This window comes from Gorilla gorilla, chromosome 14 (genome assembly GCF_029281585.2).
Source record: "Gorilla gorilla gorilla isolate KB3781 chromosome 14, NHGRI_mGorGor1-v2.1_pri, whole genome shotgun sequence".
Taxonomy (NCBI): domain Eukaryota; kingdom Metazoa; phylum Chordata; class Mammalia; order Primates; family Hominidae; genus Gorilla; species Gorilla gorilla.
The window spans coordinates 93297697-93319323 of NC_073238.2; the positions used below are offsets into that span (position 1 = coordinate 93297697).

Consider the following 21627-nt stretch of genomic DNA (forward strand, 5'->3'; position numbering starts at 1 on the left):
GGCGGTACTGGGGCTCGTCGTCATCTCTGCTTCTAAGGCATTCAGACTGGGCTTCAGCTGGGACCGGCAGAGGAGGTTCTCAAGGAAACTGGTGGGAAATACACTGTTTTCTTTCGTCTGGTCGTTTAATTTAAATGCAACTTCCCTTGGGGACATTTTCCTGGACGTTAACCAGACCACCTTGAGATGTCGTTGATGACCTAGCGACCCAGATGATGCGTCCCAGGAAAGTTCACTGCTGACTATTGTCACTCTTGGCGTTATATCTATAGATATAGACCTATGTATATATCTCCACCCTAATCTCTCCGTGGACATGAAACCCACCTACCTTGTGAAAGCCCTACGGGTGACAAATGACTACTACGTCTCTGTCCCAACAAGGGCTGGGCCTCCCCTGCTTAATAGTTGCCAGGAGTTTCGCAGCCCAAGTGAATAATGTCTTATGGCTGAACGCGGCCAAGGACTCCTGTGATTTAGGTCCCAGGAGGAGCAGAGGCGTCCCCGCCCCGCCTGGGCCCTGCCGCATTCAAAGCTGGAAGAAGGCGCTGATCAGAGAAGGGGCTTCCAGGTCCTGGGTTAGAACAACAACAAACAAACGAAACTCCACAACAGACACGCCTGCCCATGACCCCACGCAAGGACACGGGAAGTTCTGTCGCCTTCCTGCTCCGCGGATAGCCGCCTGCCGTCTGCTGCCACCAGAACGCACGGACGCTCCGGGTGGAGGGAGCTCTGCGGTAGTCAATGGGCAGCAGGGGACCCCCAGCCCCCCACAAGCGCGGCTCCGAGGACCTGGAAGCGGGTGCCTGTCGCTCTCCGCAGGCTCCGCTCTGCCTCCAGGAGCAAGATCCCCAAAAGGGTCTGGAAGCTGTGGAGAAAACCGCAAGGACGCGAGTCCAAACCCGAGAGTGCGGAGCTGGGTCCTGTCGCCCCGCTCCAACGCTCGCCGGCGCCGCCGCCAGCCGCCCCTCCTTCCCGCCGCCCGCACAAATCAAAGCCCCTTGCGAGGGACTGGGAAATAGTTGCCTTGTCATGTAACACATTGCCCTGATTTATTATAAAATTTTAACGAAATCATGCATATTTTAACAGCCTTTAATCACTGCATGAAAATTTAATTCATGAACTGTAGCGCGTTTAAATAAATGAAGTGTTAATTCATTAGGATTAATTAATTTGTTAAAGGATTGTGTGCAAGGTTAAGGTGGAAAGAAAACTCTTTGTTGGTTTCGCGTCTTAATCGCCAGGTTTCACGAGTAGTAATAAAATGAAAGGAAACCGCAGGGCGGGCCGTTCGGGTGGAGCTTGGGCGGGACCAGCCCGGAGCGCCCCCGAGAAAGTGGGAAAATCGGGCTGGAAGGGCTAGGGCGCGTCTGTCTTCCCGAGACTGGGGAGTGGGGGGTCCGGTGGGGGCTAGAGGGGAAGGGAAGAGCCGGCACCGGCGGCGGGAATCCGAGAAGGCCGAGTTCGCTGGAATCCCAGGGAGAGAAGGCTCAGAGCCGAGGCTGGCGGGCCGGACCCCATCTCCCCAACCCAAACACAAAGATGACCCGGTGGGTTAGGCGAGGTCGCCCCTTCCTCCCCTCAAAAGGTCAAGTCTCGTCTTAATGGACAGATGATGGGCCAGCTCGCCACCGCCTAAACCTTCCAGCGCCCAGGGAGCCACTGTCTCGCCATCAGGCCGCCGGCTCAGGAGGTTGGGGCAAGCCCAAGAGCCTCTGGGGACTCCGAGAGGAGGCGGAGCAAAGCCAAACGTGTAAACCCAGGCTGGAGCAATCCGGGAAAACTTTTTTCAAATAGGAGCCCTGATGTTAAGGAATGGTTTCTTCAGCACCTCTTCTGAGACACAGGCTAAATAGGCGTATCCTCCAGCACAGCCCGACACGCAGGAGAGGTGTCCTCTTCCGCGCAGAACTCTTACTCACCCCTCAAGACCCAGTACGAGTAACACGTCTGTGAAGATGCCAGACTTCCTCACTGCTCCACGCTATCCCCAACAGGGGCACTTTTCTACTCACAAATAATGTAAGTATCAAAATGCATTAGAATTGCATCCTCCCACCTCCCAGTAAGTCTCGGTAAAGGGCCAAGCCAAATCTCTTGGGAAAAGGATCTTTATATCCCCAAATTACAAACGTCGCATAAGGCCCACATTTCTACATACCAATAAGCTAACATTTATTAGAGAGGGTCTGCTCCTTATTAAGACACAACACTTAGAATCTAGGATAATGAAAAGAAAAAGACACAGCAGGCCTAAGAATCCGCCTTGTTTCTGAGGTGGAGCTGCAACTCAAGGCATTCTAGACTGTCTCAGTCATATAAAACTGAAGATCGCCCTAACTTGCACTCCAGGTGGGTTCTGTAAAGAAATCTGCATCTTCACAGATGCTTCCTAGCTGAGTGGGGTTCCGAGAATTAGGCAATAAACGTTCACTGTGCACTCTGAGATCATTGCTTAAAAGGTTTTCTCTGCCAAGTATTATTAAAAGGATCAGGTTACATCGTGATAGGCAAAAGCTGTGTTGTAGGACTCCCACAAATGGGAATGAAAGACCTTCTTATGAGGCTCTGGGAAACCCTTCTAATCTAATAAAGTACATCCCATAAACAGTTAATCTGTTTGATTCTCTCTACAAATACCATCCAAAGGCACAAAAGGGGGAAAAATCTAGTGTATGTATTTCACTTTGAATCATTGAAAACCATTCAAGTAGAAACAAGAAGTTCCTGAAACATCATAGACTCAAGACCAAGTTGTCTTTTTCAGTAGTTTTTTCAAACCAATGTAGATGGCCAAGAGATGATTGGGAAACAAAGCAGACTTGAAATTAAAGCACTGTAAATCTTACTGTACCATGTTCTTTTTTTATGTGTCAGCTAACTCCATAAAACAGGAAAAAGACTTGTCATTTTTGGATGGAATGATTTTAAAAATAAAAGATGAATACTAAGTCATGACCAAAAAACAAAACCGCTAGCATCCTGTCACATTCCCATAGCCAAAGCATTTTAAGCAGTCAAAAGATATTTTTCTAAAAACATGAACTGTCTGCTTCCTTATCATGAGTACATCTTTTTCTATCATAGCCTTAGTGAAATTAACCAAGACAGGAAGGTTAACTTAATCTAAATGTCAGAGTCAGTGTGAATCTATTAAGTGGCACACACACAACTCCCACCGTTGAGCTTCTGTTTAGTAGTCAGACTCAGGAACTAAATGCTACTGTAAAAGAAACATGCTAAGCCCAAGAGGTCAAGGCTGAAATGAGCTGTGTTCGCACCACTACACTCCAGCTTAAGAGACCCTGTCTCAAATGTAAAAATAAAAAATAAACATGCTAATGCTTCCAAAATACTTTAAAAATAATTCTTGGAAAATTTCAAATCCCTTTGTCCTTTAGTCTATAAATATGAATTCTTTATTACACAAGGGAGAAGAACAGAAGCTCTAGAGCCACAGACCCAGCTCCAAGATATGGTTCATATCTATTCCAGCTGTGTTATTACTCTTTCTCGATTTGTTTTTCTGTAAACTGGGGACGATAGTACTTGGTTCACAAAGTTTTAAGAAGGGATTAGATGAAATAGAGGTTAACTTAGCAAGATACTTAGTTTTAGTATAAGATAGGGTTGGTTTTTGTTTGTTTTTGCCTGGAGTGTGTGTACATAATAGATATATTTAAAAATCTATGAAACCACCATATTTACCATGACATCACATTATGGTAAAGTGGTAAAGAGTACAAATGAGGATGTGTGATTAAAATAAAATCCTACACAGATTAGACCCTTTAAATAAATGGCACACATTTAATACATGGAATACTGTTTTAGGGAGAATGGAGGGATGTTTCTGAATATAAGCAGTGGGAAAATACCTTAGTCCAACATAGATGCTTTCACCTAGGTTAGTCATTAGTAAATCACGTTACACACTCCAGATATCCATGTCACAGTGTCAGTGTGTATTTGGACTAAAAAGACACATCCTTGATTACAGATAGAAGTACAATGAGGCTTACCCCTTGTCTTCGTCCGTCCGTACTGCTATGACGAAATGCTTTGGACTAATTTTTAAACAATACAATTTTATTTCTCATTGTTCTGGGAGGTCCAAGATCAAGGCACCAGCAGATTCTGGTGAGGTCTCACTATCTGCTTCAAAGATGGTACCTTCTAGCTGTGTCCTCCTCACATGGCAGAAGAAGCAGGGAAACTACCCCAGGCCTTTTTTTTTTTTTTTTTTTTTTTGCAACCTCGCTCTGTCACCCAGGGTGGAGTGCAGTGGTGCGATCTCGGCTCACTGCAACCTCCGCCTCCTGGGTTGGAGCGATTCTCCTGCCTCAGCCTCCCAAGTAGCTGAGATTACAGGCGCCCGCCACCACGCCCAGCTAATTTTTTGTGTTTTTAGTAGAGATGGCATTTCACTGTGTTAGCCAGGACGGTCTCGATCTCCTGCCCTCGTGATCCGCCTGCCACGGCATCCCAAAATGCTGGGATTTCAGGCGTTGAGTCACTGTGCCTGGCACCCAGGCCTTTTTTATAAGGGCACTAATCCCATTCAGAGAAAGCAAAGCCCTCATGACCTCATCACCTACCAAAGGCCCCACCTCTTAGTACTATTACCTTGGGTGTTACAACATGTGAATTGGAGGAACATAGATTTAGATCATACCACCCCTAAATTTAACCTGTGACAGAAAAATTTTAATTTCTATATTTGAGTTTCTAACGTGTAGTCATATTATGGAAGACATTTAAAGTGACAATAGCTCTGAATGTATCCATTAGCTTTAACATATCAGAAAAATGATTGGAAAATATGTAACATAAAACAAAATTCTGCTTTAAATTAGCTCTTTCTGGCTTTTTTTGTTTTTTGAGACGGAGTTTCGCTCCTGTTGCCCAGACTAGAGTGCAGTGGCATTATCTCGGCTCACCGCAACCTCCGCCTCCTGGGTTCAAGTGATTTTCCTGCCTCAGCCTCCCAAGTAACTAGGATTACAGTCATGTGCCACCATGCCTGGCTAATTTTATACTTTTAGTAGATGGGGGTTTCTCCGTGTTGGTCAGGCTGGTCTCGAACTTCCGACCTCAGGTGATCCGCCCGCCTCCACCTCCCAAAGTGCTTGGATTATAGGCATGAGCCACAGCGGCTATTACTTCTATAAGTGGAGGACATGATTCTTCAAATCACAAATGTAAATTGTCACTTTTATGGTTTCATTGAATCCTCAGTCTATTATAACAAGGGTCGGCAAACTTTTTTGTAAAAGACCAGACAGTAAATATTTTAGATGTTGTAGGTAATATGTAAACAAATGAGTGTTAACTGTGTTCAAGTAACTTTATTTAGAAACAATGAAATGTGACTTTAATTTTCCTGTGTTATGCAATAATCTATGGATTTTTAAAAACCATCTACAACTGTAAATTCCATTTTTTGCTCACAGGCCTTTCAAGGGAGATTTTTAAAAAAGATTAAAATGCATAAAACTGAATTTTATGATTAGCCAGGTGTGGTGGCTCAGCACTTTTGGAGGCTGAGGCAGGAGGATCACTTGGGCCTGGGAATTCAGTACCAGCCTGGGTAACATAGTGAGACGCTGTCTCTGCAAAAACTAAAAAATCAGCCTGACACGGTGCGTGCCTGTAGTCCCAGATCTGTGGGAGACTGAGTGGGGAGGATGGCTTGAACCCAGCCCACCCGAGGCTGCAGTGGGCCATAACTGTACCACTGCACTCCAGCCTGGGAAATAGCCACAGACCAGATTTGGTCCATGGACCATAGTTTGTCAATGTATTATAAAATCAATTAAGAAATCGTAGTTTTTTGTAATCCCAGCACTTTGGGAGGCCAAGGAAGGAGAATCACCTGAGGTCAGGAGTTCGAGACCAACCTGGCCAACATGGCGAAACCCTGTCTCTATTAATAAAGTACAAAGATTAGCTGGGTGTGGTGGCAGGTGCCTGTAATCCCAGCTACTCAGGAGGCTGAGGCAGGAGAATTGCTTGAACCTGAGAGGCGGAGGTTGCAGTGAGCAGAGATCATGCCACTGCACTCCAGCCTAGGCGACAAGATTGAGACTCCGTCTCAAAAAAAAAAAAAAAAAAAGTAGTTTTTCCTGGTCTTTATAGGCTAATTCAATATATGAGACAAAGAATCATCATCGACATCAAGGAATACAGTGCTTATGACATTCTTTATTCAATTCACATAGAAAAGCATGCAGTATTAATGTAAAACAGTACAATATTAATGTAAAATGTTCAGTGCACATTAAACAGCATACAAACCCATTTTTAAAGACCTATATAGGCATACCAAATACGTTTAGAACAATACACTTTTTCAGAGCCTAAATTAAAAATTGTGCTTACCTCTTACCTATCTTCACCCCCTCAACACTCTTCACAGAAAAGTTTTGTCCTACATAAAAGATATTCTATCAGCCAACTGAAACCTCTTTTTCTTAAGTATGGAAAACACAGCAAGCAAAAATGCTACCATGCATAGTTTCCACAAAGAACAGGAACATGCAAACAAGAAACATACTACTCAAAAGAGAACTCCCCTGGAATGCAAGTGGATCAAGAACTTGGCGATGAGCTCTTTCAAACCTGTTACATCTGGAACAATGAAGCTATGATGTTTTAGGTTCCTCTAAACCCAAGTGCTCCATGCCTTCTTTCCATAGTATGCTAAATTTCTGATTTTACACACATACATACACACACACACACACAGAGGAGAAAATGTAAGCTACCTAACATAAAACAAATGTCTTCATATAGAAAACGTTTTCTTTCATACTAGCAGAACATTTTCACAAAACTGGACAAAATACAATGCTAAAAAATGCAAACATATACATAAAATCTAAAAAAAGTAAATCAATATTGGACTAAGGCTAGAGTGCTATTTCTCCATCATGGCCCTGCAGAAAAACTAGGCCATCACTAAACATAAATAAAAAGGGACAGGTAAAATAATTTCCACCCTAGGAAAAGCTTAAACTCAAGTGTCTTATTGAGCAGTGTATAGACAACACTAAAAGTTTTATTTAAGAAATCCAAGTTCTGAAGACAAGTGGGGCTATCAACAGGCCACTGTATCTAACAGTTAAATAACATTTTTTAAAAAACAATGTACATCCAACCGAGATACATATCAAATTCAGTAAAAAAACAAAACCAAAAACAAAACCAACCAACCAACCAACCCCAAAACACAAAAATAACCTCCTCCCTAACTTCTCTGGTCACAAAGACTCCCAAATAAAAATGAAAAGAACAAAGTCTTTTCAAAATGAACAATAAGCATTCTGGGTACAGGTTAATCCACCATCCTGACTTGATATTTGACTAAAGATTATCAATTCCAATTTGTATAGAACTTTTATGAGGAAAAAAGGTAACTTTAACAACTTTTCTATTTCTCTCAGGACAAAACCACAAATGACACCTTTCTAATGAGTCAACTTTTAGTTGCTTTTGATGGGCTGGCATTGGAAAGGCTGCTCTGGATTTTTCTTTTTGTTGATTGATTCACATTTTTATTCCTCTTTTCAGGCACAAAGGAAGTAGACCAAGGAGACTGAAGGTGGTTATGAAGACTGTGCATCTCTGAGGACATCTTAAACAAAGATGACCCAAACCTTTGATCTTCAAATAGTCGATGTGAACTGCTTAACAAAATGCCCTGGGAAAACTCTGTCTGAAACAAGCAGCTTGGGGGTTTGATTTCATTAGTTACTGGACAAGAACTGGAATGGAGTGAAAAATCTTCATTCATTTCTTGGTCAGATGGAGAGAGGAGAAAAAAAGAAGTGGGTTTCCATTCACTTCCATTTTCTAACTGATCATTAGTTAGAGAACCTTTGGAGAGGTTTAGCTCAGTTTTTTCTTCCAACTTATCAGGTTCCTCAAGAAATTCACTGCCTTGAGATGACTTTGATAACCCATCCAAATCCAGTGACTTAAAACCGTTATTACAAGGGCTCTTGCTGTTGTCTGACTCTGACATCATTGAATCCAACTCAGAGATTTTGTCAAGGTAAGCAGCATCCATCGATGCTTCACTGGATGTTCTTGTCCGGTTCATTTCAAAAGAGCGAATAGAATTCAACCTTTTGGATAAACATGAGCCTGATTTCTCACTCAATTTTGAAGATATTTCTCCAACAGAATTTGCTATCGTGTTCCCCTCTGAACTTTCAAAATCTAAGTTTTGGGCATAGCTTGTGGAACAACAGTCCCAAAATCCTGTCTTTGGGGAAGAAAAACATTCTGATTTCTTTTCATTTTCACTTCTACTTATATCATCTTCTGAAGAATCTTTATTAGAAACATTTGAAGAATCACAAAAATCATCAAACACCAATTTTCTGAGATGGTTTGAGTGCTTTTTGGAACCTCCTGCTTGGACCACAGAGCTCTCTCTATTTTCTGGAGTACTGAGCTGAAGGCAACTAAGGGACAAAGGAGTACAAGGAGCTGGAAGATCGTAAAGTTCTTCATCTTTGTAGGGTACACAATCACTTGGTTTATTCCCCCATTCTCTTTCCAAATAAGTATCCATACTTGTATCTGTCACATCTAACATTACTTCTACCTGTTCTTGATATAGGTCTTTGTTCTTAGAACAGTTAAGTTCTGCTTTGCTGGTACTTTCCTGCCTTGCAGAACTGGTGTCACACAGTCTGCTGCTGGAAGGCTTTGCTAGGTGAGAAGAACTGGAGGTGGATGAGCCAGGCTGCTTTCTAGCACTATCGCCTTGATTCTTTGACGCCACATCCTCCTCACTGCCTTTGCTCCCTTTGCCATCTGCAGAAAGTGCTGTCTGGCAAATGGAATTCATAGCTTCCTTCTCTTCACTTGAGTTTTTTAGCTGTGCAACTTGAGATTCTAGTTCCTCTATATACTTATCACTTCGTTCCAGGGCTTTCTTGAGGCGATTGGTTTCACGCTCATACTGTTCTACTTTGGACTGAAGAGCAGCAACTGCAAACCTTCCAAACCTACAAAGAATGGAAAGATAGTTAATCTTACAACTCAAGCTTTTTTCTTTTCAAGGTTTGAGAGTGCAAACTGTCCCAGGCTATTCTAATTTCACCTAACAGTGACATTTCAGACCACTCAATGAGTAGGGCAAATGCCAGATGTATATTTTCAAAAAATGGTTTCCCCACTTACATAATAATAAACACATGATAATAATAGCAAAACCTAATAGGATATTTTTGTGGTTAAATCAGATCTATGGTAGCAGAGAGGCAGAAATGTGCTGATGATTTCCCCTCGAAGAGCTGGCTCTATCAATTCAGCTCATATATGCATGAAGAGTTATCCCCTAAAACAATGGCAAAGATTTATGATAACATTTGAACAGTGGTCTACATCTTGAAATATTTACATTCAATCATTTTCCTATCATACAGCAGTGTTTTACAATACATTTCTTATACAATGTCACCTTGTCAAACATAAAATGCCAATTTGAAATTCAGAAATCTTAGCAGTCCCAGGAGGGGTAGTTTTAAATACTTATTTGGGCCCTTTCAATTATAGCCACCCTTGATCTGAAGCTTTTCTGTGGTTTTTCAGAGCACTCGCCTTTAATTTATGTCAGCACTACTTATTTTTGGCATTTTACAGCTGTGTGGGACATCAATCTCATTTCTTTCAACTTTGAAATACGAAGTCAGTGCTTGTGATTCCAATATACTAGGCAAAAAAAAAAAAAATTTTGTACACTTTCTGAAAGAGAACATTTTGGAGAGTGACTGAAAAAGAATTCCCTTATTCACAAAAAGTCTACTCCTTTTACACCGGGATTATCTTGCTGTTATTTCCATCAAGAATGAGTACTGTGTTAAGCTCAGGAAACAATTTTTGAGTACCTAGTATAGGTTAGGTGGTATATTTGGGGCTGGGAACACAAAAGATAAAAAAGACTGTCTAGCTCCAAGGGACATAAAATATCTACCTTAAATTCAATCTTATCACCAAAAATAAATTCTTTCAGGAAACTTATGAGCCAATAAATAACATAAGCAATAAATAACATGAGCCAATAAATAACATAATCCCATGAAAAATACCTTATCTCCTCCAAAATTCTTTTCAAAGCCTATTCTTAATCATCTTTTTGATGATTTATATATTGGCCCATTTCTAAGAATTAAGGGATTGTCTGTTTGGAGGAAGCTATGAGAAGGTGACTTTCAAAAATTATTTTTATCTTTGGATTTATCTTTTTCTTCCTTTTTTCCCCTAATTTGAAAAATAATTACAATTAAGAACATGTATTTAGTACTGAAAAAAAAAACTACCAAAAAAGCAGAAGCCAATAGCAATTGCCCTTCTTAGAATCAACCACAACATGTTTTCAACTCCCACTTAATGCCCATCACCTCCTAAACCACTAGCCCAATTCATTCCCCATCTCAACCCCTACATAATCCCTGCACTCTTATCACTGAAGGAAAAAGCAGAGGCAAAGATAAATATAGAATCATAAAATCTCAAGATTAGAAAGGGCTTTAAAAGACATGATTGCTGAATATTGATTTACTCACTGCAATTAACTGAACTCCCAGAGAGAGCACGCTCCCTTCAACTTCTAAAAAAACACAGCAAAAACCACAGGTATAACAAAAACAAAAGCAACAATAATACCAAGCCTCCCCATTTTAAAGACAAAGTTTACTACTGTATTTGGTTAAATGAACGATGGGAATTTTTCTTCTTTGTTAAAAATGTTTTGGCTTATAAATGTAGTACTTCACAGAGTTGTAGTTCTGCAAGAGAACTTTTAAAAAGTGGGCAAAGACCTTCCAGTACATTAAGTACAAATGTTTGTGAGTTCTTGATTGTAACTACTCTGGCACAATCAAAAAATCCACATTTTTAAATGGAAAAACTGTGTAGTATGTTTATTTAATGCAAATAAGCAAAAGTGACAGCCTTACATTTGCTTATCAAGATAAATTTTTTCAAGTAAAATTTTTTATAATAAAGGTATCTCCTCAGATAAAAAAATCAAATGACTTAAAATCAAATAATGCTACTAAATAGTAAGTCAGTTGCTACCAAAGGATATCTTTGGGAACTTAGAGGCCTACACACAGAAAGACTACTCAAAAATAAAGAATGCTTCCCAAAATATTACCAGCTTCTTATTCCAGGGTTTTAGCTTGGAATTTCAAATATAGTATCATCTTAAGATACTGTATTTGCCTCTATATATATTTTTTTTTTTTTTAGAAATTATGTTTTTAAAAGAAGTAACATATGGTTTGGAGTTGAAGTCAATGAGAGCCCTAAACATAATTTTTGTGTTATTTCAGAGAGAAGTAACAAAGGCCAGTAGCAGATCACATATGAGAGGGACAAACAAGCAGAAGTCACTGATGGAGTTAGGCTGTTTTCTAAAAGGCCACTGCCCCCAATTTCCTTAAGTTTCCTTTCAATACTCTATAAATCTATAATACTTTCAGTGATCAGGCCCTTCTCCCATGCTAATAAGGGACCTGTGCTGGTTGGCAGACTGACAGAAATGTATACTAAAAGCCATGCAACGGATCAATTAATCAATTCATGTAATTTATTTGCTTTCTTTCTCCCACGTTAGAATAGAAGCTCAAGGAGAGCAGGTAGTTTGTCTTATATTCACTGCCAGATTCTTAGAACAATTCCTGGTATATGGCACTTGCCTGTTGTGTATTTCTTGAATAAAAGTCATTCTCTTACTTTAAGATACACTAGTGCCTTACATTGAGACAGGGTTGACACCACAGGATAAGCTAAAGGTCCTTGGCCTTCTTTTACATGTTAAGTATTATGACAGTCACTGTATTACTAAAGTAAACATGTTTTGTTTACTACATTTGACTGTTTACTTTATTTCACTGACACCCAGGAAAGCAACAGAGACTGACATATGTACAGTACAGCCTTTTTTGCTACAGGCTTGGCATTCTATACTGCTCCACCCCAAAAAACTTCACCTTAGTAAGACTGCAAATAGATGAGACTTTTGACATGTGTCAGGAAATTTTCAGCTTATCCAAGATAACTATATTAAATTTGGCAAAGGGCAATTTACCTTATTATAGAGAAATAATAATTAGGGATAAGTATCTGATGCTATACTTCCATAGAAGGAGGATATGAGCTTATTTATCTTTGTGTTTTAATACTTTTGTATTCACACTAATTCTAGATATTCAGAGTACACAACACTAAATGAAGCTATGCCAAGGCAAGCCGGAGGGATTTCTAATATCATTTACCGTACTTCCTTTTCTTGAGCAAATTTCAAAATGGAGTATTTTTATAAACATTCCATTAGAGACCAAAAGGCTTTGATTTTCAAAGTAGCAGTGATGGCCAAAGGCTTCATTGTGCCAGAAAAAACACTGTAGAGCAGTTTGGGAGCTACAACTGATATCAGAACTGTATTCTGCCAGAATCTAACAGAGGCTTAAAGGATTTTTCAGCTTGCAATATTAACTGATACATACATTCTGGATGAGAGAAAAGGATGCCAGTTCCCCTTGTCCAAATAGCTCTAAGAGATACAAGATCATTTCTGTCCCTAGTAAAAGAGAAATGGAAGTCCTACTGGACTTCCTTTGAGGTGGTATAACTAAACTAAAGAGCATCTCTAACAACAAAAAGTTCCTAAGACCATATTTTCTCATAGTCTATCACACAGAAAAACAAGACATGTTTGAAGAAAACAAATGTGGTAAAAGAATACCACACCTGAGTACCAAAAAACTAATAAGCTCTAGTGCTACGCTACTATCCTTGAGCAATTCACTTTGCCTTTCTGGTTCTCAATGGCAATTCCAACAAAATGGGTAAATGCAGCAAGCCCAGTGGGTGGCCAAGACTGCCAAAATTCAGAAATGCCTTCTTGAGGAACAAGGGGGACATTGGGGAAGTCAGTCCACTTGCCTCATCAAACTTTGACTTTATATGTTTTCCTCACTTGGTAGCTGAGGTAATGAAACGAAGCGAAAGCAATCTTTGGACCTGGACCAGCTTTTGTGGTGTGGCCTATCTGACAGGTTTTCAGTGTTGATATCCTTGCTTTATATGGTTCCAATATGCACAAATTTCAGTTACCATGGTTTAATTTACAAGTCACCCAACAACATGGTTCAAATTTCAGTTACCACACCATTATTAATGAGTAACTGCATGAAGTAAAACCTTCACTTCTAGCTTTTCAGTTCAAAAAACACTACATAAATAATAGACGTGCTTCATGATCAGTGACCCATCAAGTCACTTCTTTCAAGGTCAGTCAGTGATTAGTCACTGTGCATTTACCTGTTTTTCAGTTAACATACAGACAGCAAAGTGTGCAGCTGGGCTGCTCCTTGTCTCCCAGTAAAAAACCCACACGACATTTCACAAAAACAGTTAATGAAACGACAGAACTGGTCAACAAAGATGAAGGTGTAACAAACAAATAAACAATGATAACACTGGAAGTGAAACTGAAATCAAATGTAAATGTAGTTATGGAAGAAATCACTGACTGTGGGAATATTACAACAAGGTCAGTCCATTCAAGAAATTCTAGATATGCCAGAAGCACTTTGTAGAGGCAAACTTATTGACATGGATGAGAAAAGTGGTGGTGAAAAGGATGAAGATGTCTAGAGAAAATGACAGGCTGACAAAACACTTCGCACTAAAGCAATGTGGAGCTCTTTCACGATATTGAGAGCAAAGGATAAAATGCTGGAAGTTGATGCAAACTTAGGAGTGTGAAAATTCATCAAGGTATCAGAAATGATGCTAGCTTCATATCATAAATTATATGAGAAGGGAAGCACTATTCAAATTATTCTCCAGAAGTTTTTCACAAAAAAACCACGAATTCTCAATATTTCTCATGTTTCAAATTGTACTGCATAAATATCAATGTACTAAATACTACTTTTACTGTTTTTGCCTATCCATATACATATGTAATTAACAATAAGAGTTAAATGTTTTGACAAAGTTGCTAAAGGTCATCGAACAATTGTGATTTTTCCCATTAATTACTAAGACTGCTTTGGTCCATGGCTCATGCCTGTAATTCCAATGCTTTGGGAGGTGAGGCAGGAGGATGGCTTCAGCTCAGCAGTTCAAGACCAGCCTAGGCGACATAATGAGATCATGTCTCTCCAAAAAAAATATATATATATATCAGGCACAGAAGCATGCGCCTGTAGTCCCAACTACTCAGGAGGCTGAAGCTGGAGGATCGCTTGAGCCTGGGAAATCAAGGCTGCAAGTGGGCATCATAAAGTAATGGTTGATATGGGACAAAACCAAATAAATTTATGTGTCTCAAATATTTTTTTTTAAAGAACTGCCACTTAATCTGAGAAAGAATGATCCATTCATAGAATGGATTTTATTGTGTACTTGCCTGTCTACATAGCCATAGTAGCTTCTCATTTCCTGAATTTCAGAAATATCAGGAAAGTATTTTTTTATTTTAAACACAGGGAGGTAAGGTTTCAGAGAGAAGAGCTTTCCATTTGCCCTTTCCTTTCTTAATTATATCTCCCAACACACAATCTACCAGTTTCAGATTCTCTGAGTTTCCTAACTCCTCTTTTTGATTACACTTAGTAAGTGAGTAGCCTTAACAGGAGCCCTATAGAAATCTGAGTTTTGACAGAAGTGGGAAGAAAAATGAAAAGGCCCTGGTACTGGTATCTATCTCGTGTACATGTGTGCAGGGTGGGTGGGGCACAATTTAGGAAAAGTGGACAGGGAGGACCAGAGCTGTAGGAAACTCAAAACTGTATTAGGTGGTGGGGGAAAAGGTTCAAAGCCTCTGGCATCTCTTTTCTCTCACCTGCTTCCTATGGATCATTTGTGCATTACCCATCCTTGTATATGTGTTGGGAGGGTAGAGAGGAAACATTCTGTCTTTAAACTACTAGGGAAGTTTTGGGAAGCAACCCATACATTTATACTGTTGCTGAGCTGTATAATTTGCCAATGTTTCCTCAAGAGAGTTTTCTGTTTTTAAAATTAAGCTGTCAGTTACAAAACTGCTACATTCCTAGAAATTTGTTAATCATAAAAGTACTATCTATGGTCAATCCTAGTCACACGCATTGGTTCCACAAAAATGTTAAATGAGATATACTGAAAGAGAACATTTAAAAAAAAAAAAAAGGAAAGTGAACTTTTGGCTGGAATTTACCAAAAGTAAGTGTAACAAATACATCTTTAACATTGCATAACTGACTACTATTGACAATGATGATGACAAAAAGAAAAGCAGCTGCCACAATTCATTAAGTGTTTACTTGGTATCAAGCACAGTGCTATATGCTTGATATATATTACCTCATTTAATCCTCATATCAACTTTATGAAGCAAGATCCATTATTCTTATTTTAAAAATGAGAAACGAGAAGCTTAAAAGGGGCTTAGCGGCAGGAATAGGATTTGAATCCAAGTCCTTCTGAACCCATACACCATGTCTGAAATCGTATTAAATACTTGAACATAAGGCCCTTCTTAAATAATATCAGCACTTATTTATATTTCATATCAAAATGTAGACTAGATTTTTCTAGGCAAAATGTGTATACAGAGTCAATGAACTAGCATTCTTGTGCTATTTATTGGTACATACATTGGCTAATAGAAACACAGAGGAAATACAAAAATTGTAGGAAGACATATAGTATGTATGCACAAATTCAGTAAACATTTATCAAACAACCACCATATTTTAGGCATAAATCCAGTAATATTTTGAAATTTTAAAAGATCATTTATTAAAGTGGCCTTGCATGAAAGTACAGCATTGACAGACCACCCTGGTAAATGCCAACCCAAATATTTAACCAGAGATACAAAGACTAAGTTTGAAACAGAGCTGAAAGCATAATACTTAAATGTGCTATGTATAGAAAGTATGTATGATAAACTTGCCTGGTTCATGTACAATCAGCAGGTATCTTCAACTACAAGTAAAAGATATTTTTTATATGAAATGAGAAAAACTAAATACAAAATTTCAAGGCCTAAACATCACATGGGTTATTTCTCAGGGTATAATTAAGAGAAATAAAAAAATACAAGCTACGTTATGTTGCATCTTAGTTTTATCACAAAACAGAAAGTGTTCCAATATTTGCAAGAATAAAAAATGCCAGAATTTCACCCTTAAAGACAAAGTTGATAAAGACTGGGGAACAAGACAAAGAATTATGCCCTTGCAGTAATTCCTTATCCCTCCATCTTCTAAAAGTACCATTTAAAAATCAAAGTAGAGTTTGCTTTTCAAGTTTTCAAATGAAGAGCAGGGTTAATAATTAATAGCTTATATTATTAACACTATATTATTCATTTATTGTTGAGACAGGATCTCATCCTGTCACCCAGACTGGAGGACTGGAGTACAGTGGCATGATCACGGCTCACTGCAGAACAAAATTTTAAAGGAAATTCTTTGTGTGTTTATCTTATTAAACCAACTATGCATTTGTAGTTAAAAACTGTGGTGAAAATTCTAGCTGAGATGCCTTAGAAATTAATAAAAATGACCTGAGTGTTGAACAGCATATGTGAACTGAAGAGGAACAGACAGCTCCCTTTTGTGGTAAACCTCTAAGGGCTGACCCACATAGTATTGGGTCAGCAGGTGGATAAGGAGAAATACAGAACTAAACTGTGTTCCATGCTGGCCAATTTCACCCTACTTGCTTCTATGGCAATTGGAACATGGTCTCTGGCCTTCTATTTGGAATCTGCAACTAGTAAGCCTCCATTTCCAAGGTTTCTTTCCTTCTCTCTGGGCAGCACACTGGGCAAAGTTGCTCAAAACAGGATGCCTAACTCTAAGTACTACTTTCTCTGCATTGCCTGTGAGGACAGACTACTCTTTTTACTGTGGAATAAATTCTATTCTATTTGACAAATATATCTCATTTTGATTCCATGCAGAAATGCCCTCATTTTCTCCCCTCTGCTCCCTTCAACCAACCAAGATCAGCCTTGAAATTTGCAGGACATTAGCAGGGATTCTAATCTGTCATGGAAAGGAGAGAACATTAAGACATGCTATTTCATATCTTTTTATTTCTAAGAGAAATTAAAGGACTTACATCTTTTCCCAAAATAAAATAACCTTAACAACAAAATCTCAATACTGTAAAAGAGTGCAACTACTGTTGATAAAAAATATACTTAAAAATCTCTGGATTAGTATCTACCTGTCTATACATTTTCCACCTTAACTAAATTATCTCTTATTCTCTCTCAGCATGAAACAAAATCTAAAAGAAAACGAAACAAAACAAAAAACTGATCTAGATACCCTGTAATTATTACTCAGATGACAGTTATTGAGGACTAATGTGTGCTCAGGGGCTATGAAGAAGGAAAACAAAGGAAGTAGAAGTGATCATTCCTCTTCTCAAACAGTTCATAATCTCTCTGACAACCTTACTGCTTAGTCATTAGCATGCACTGCCGCCTCCCCAAGTACCTTATCAATACAATAAAGACAAACTGACAGAAAACTGCAGTACCTGTCTATCCCCAATTAAGTGAATATCCAGAGAAGGGTCCCTCAGGCAGCCAAGGGGCCTGAGCACAACTGGCTGTCACAGTCTGGCCCCAGGGTATCATCAGGCTCCCCTGACAGTCTACAAGTTCCCCTTCCGGGAAAACCAAAGGGCATAGCAGAATCAGTCATTGGATCAGGCTAGGGTCAAATACTAGGAATCACCATATTTGTCAGAGAAGAATCGTGATAAACAAAAAAGGCCAGAATAGGTCAAGAAGGGACAACAGCAAGAGCCAGCCAGACCAGTGGTGCTGATGAGGAACCAAAAGGTTAGAGCATTACTAGCACATCTTGAGACATAGTTTAGAACGAGCAGACCTGTGAAATGGAACTAACTGCACAGCTCAGAGTCAGCATGGAGACAGGTAAAGGAAGGAAAATCTGGTTCAAGTAAATAGATGCAGACAAGAAACTCAAGACTGTAGCCAGGCAAGTCCCTACTATCACCTCCTCTGCTTCTCTTTCTAACTCTGAATCTCTGGCATAACTTAAAGAGGAAAGCTTCCAGAAATCCTTTGCTCTAATGTGGAGAAAGTTCCAGGAATCTCTGATTTCCTGTTCTCTTACATCCTTTGTACTTTAAGCTTCAAGTATTAGAGTGTAAGGACTCTTTCCTTCTGTAAGACTCCATAAAAAGAAGATACACACACACATATATATGTATTTTGTACAAATACACAAATGTGCATTTAAAAAATACGTCTTGGTGCCAAGGAGCTGCCAGATTAACTGGGTATGACAGTCATGGAAATGATCAACATACAACACGATCATTAAAACAACAGGGTATCAGAAGAGTAATCAAAAGAACAAGAGGAAAATGCTATCTCTGTCTAGGAAAATTATGGAGGGCCTCACATACAAACCAACAACTGGGCTAGATCTCAAAGGACAGACAGGGATTAACCAGGAAGAATAAAAACAAGAGAAGCTAATGTGGAGAACCAGGGAAAATACAGTATGATGAATGTGGGCCCAATGAGAAATTCAGCATAGCCAGAGCAGAGCACAAGAAGGGAGGGGCTAGAGAAGAGGCAAGGATATCAAACTGAAGTTATATAGTAAAGACCCTTTTATACTAGACCAAGAATATTGGGGCCAGGTGTGGTGGCTCACACCTGTAATCCCAGACTTTGGGAAGCCAAGACAGGCGGATCATGAGGTCAGGAGATCGAGACCATCCTGGCTAACACAGTGAAACCCCATCTCTACTAAAAATACAAAAAATTAGCCGGGCATGGTGGCGGGCGCCTGTAGTCCCAGCTACTCAGGAGGCTGAGGCAGGAGAATAGCATGAACCCAGGAGGCGGAGCTTGCAGTGAACTGAGATGGTGCCACTGCACTCCAGCCTGGGTGACAGCACAGGAAAGAAAGGTAAGCAGTAGAAAGGCTGTTACAACAGGCTAGGCAAGAAATAATATGGATCTAAACTAGTGAAAATGAGAAGATGGATTACAGAGGCATTTTAAAAAGGTAGGCTATAGAGAACATACTAAAGTACTAAAGTCATTAAGAAGGACAGGAACAAAGCGGATCTTTTGCATGGGATGGGGGATTATGAATATGATTTTTTAGACATACACATTCCCCCATCCCACCTCTACCTGTTTCATTTATTCTAAAAAAAAAAAAAATAGGGATACATGTGCAGAACATTCAGGTTTATTACATAGGTATACGTGTGCCATGGTGGTTTGCTGCACCTACTGACCCATCCTCTAAATTCCCTCCCCTCAGCCCCCACCCCCTAACAGGCCCTGGTGTGTGCTGTTCCCTTCTCTGTGTCCATGTGCTCTCAATGTTCAATTTCCACTCATAAGTGAGAACATGTGATGTTCAGTTTTCTGTTCCTGTGCTAGTTTGCTGAGGATGATGGCTTCCAATTTCACCCATGTTCCTCCAAAGGACATGATCTCATTCCTTTTTATGGCTGCATAGCATTCCATGCTGTGTATGTACCACATTTTCTTTATCCAGTCTATCACTGATGGTCATCTGGGTTGGTTCCATGTCTTTGCTATAAATAGTTCTGCAATAAACATATGCAAGCATGTATCTTTATAGAAGATTTATATTATTTTGTCTTCCCATTCGTTATACGACACATCATGTCAAGGTAATAGATTTCCTTTAATCCTCATAATAACGCACCCTCATTTTATGTTAAAAAAAAGACTTCAAGGTTAACTTATCCAATGTTATTTACTTGTTTATTCATTCAATTATTCAAAAAATATTTATCAGGTATCTTCAGATACTGGGGGCTTTGGAAATGAAGGGGATAGGCAGCAAGGAGCTTAGTTTAAAATGGAGCTTAGAGTTTAGAATGGAGGAGACAGACAACAAACAGGTCACGCAATTAAATGAACAAGATAATTTCAGACAGTGATAATGGCTGTGAAGACAATACTATAATATTAATTGCTCACTATGGACTCTGTTAAAAGGGTATTTTAAGTTTCATTTAACTCTTACTATTACTTACAAGATAGGTAGTACTATTAACCCTATTGCACAGAAGACAAAAACTGAGATACAGAAAGGTTAAATATCTTTGTCTAAATCACAGAGCTAGTAAGTAGGCAAGATTAGTGTTCGGTCATATGGAGTCTGGCTCCAAGGTTTGTGTTCACAATCACCTTGCTCTACTGTTTTACCCAACCATGATTTTATTATTATGGTCTTCTGCTAAGGCAGTAGAAGGTGCTGAGTGAAAGGGCTGCTTTAGATTGAATGATCAGAAAAGGCTTTCCTTCATCTGAGGATTGAAGGAGACAGCCATGTAAAGATCTGCAAGGAGAGTATTCTAAGCAACGGAAATAAACACAGCATGTTTTAGAAACAAAGTCTAGTAGAACTGGAGTAGGATGAGATGGAGGAGTTAAGAATTAGATGAAGAAGAGGTGGCAGATGCAGACTAGCCAGTGAAGAGTCTGGATTTTATTCTAGGAAAACACTGAATAGTTTTAAGCAGGAGATTTAAATAATTTGATATGTACTTTATTAAAAGACAGTTTTGAGTATGGTGAAAAATGAATTGGGTAGGGAAAGGAGGGACAAAATGGAAGAAGGGAAATTTGAACCCAGGAAGTCTGATTCCAGAGTTAAGCTCTTAACCACCATGCTCTGTGGTTAATTTGAGGTATAGAATCTCTGGTAAAGGCACAAAAAAGATAGATGAAAACATGAACCTGCAGTTCAGGAGAGAATGTGAAGTCAAAGATTTTGATTTTGTTTTGTAATCTCTGACATATAGGCAGCTTAGGGCTTATTAAAGCCCTAAGCTAACTGACTTTAAATTTCATTTCTGATGGCTCAAGAAATACAAATAGAGCAAAAAAGGAAGCAAGCCCAGGTCACAATCAATGAAGTCTATTCCTTCCTCTTCAGAACACTTCTTTTCATATATTAATAACAGAAAATATTACTTACTGCCCAGAGTATCTAGAGCCTTTATCCTCCCCCAAAAGGAGCTGAGGCATTGGTGAAGACTTGTCCATAATGACAAGCCTTGGGGTTGCTGTACAGTAAAATGAACTGCACTCAGGCAGACATTATCAAACCCATAGATCTCACTAAAGACACAATGACAGAACACGTAACATTCCCGCATATATATTTATAGAAAGAAAAGCCATTAATTCAATTATAACCAAGTTTGATATAAATGACCTAATAGTATATCCCATACTATTAAGGTGAGTTAGTAGCTGAGGACAAAAATACCGGCTCTACTAAATCCTCATAATAGTTGGTGACATAGCATGATCCCTGCCTCAAGTGGCTAGAGAAAAAAAAAGTGGCACAACTGAACAGAGACATGGAGAGAGAGCACAGAACTTTCAAATGCTTTACAAGCCAATTCTTCACATCTCTTCAAGTTAAAAAAATCACTAACGAACTTCTAACTCTACCAAGGATAAGTATATCCACATAGCTTGGCACAGTTTAGGAGTAGTAATTAAAGTCAAGGGAATTTAGGAATACGAGAAATCCAGTACTTAAGTGTTCC

General features: G+C 39.3%; 1 protein-coding gene across 2 annotated transcripts in view; it reads right to left on the minus strand.

The window, feature by feature from the left end:
* Positions 1-6190: 6190 nt before the first annotated feature.
* OBI1 (ORC ubiquitin ligase 1) overlaps positions 6191-21627 on the minus strand; it is a 44150-nt gene continuing 28713 nt past the window's right edge. For both annotated transcript variants that reach the window (XM_055360745.2, XM_004054626.5), the window contains exon 6: positions 6191-9026. In XM_055360745.2, the coding sequence (XP_055216720.2) occupies positions 7484-9026 (1543 nt within the window). In that variant the 3' untranslated portion in view covers positions 6191-7483. The remainder of the gene's footprint in view (positions 9027-21627) is intronic.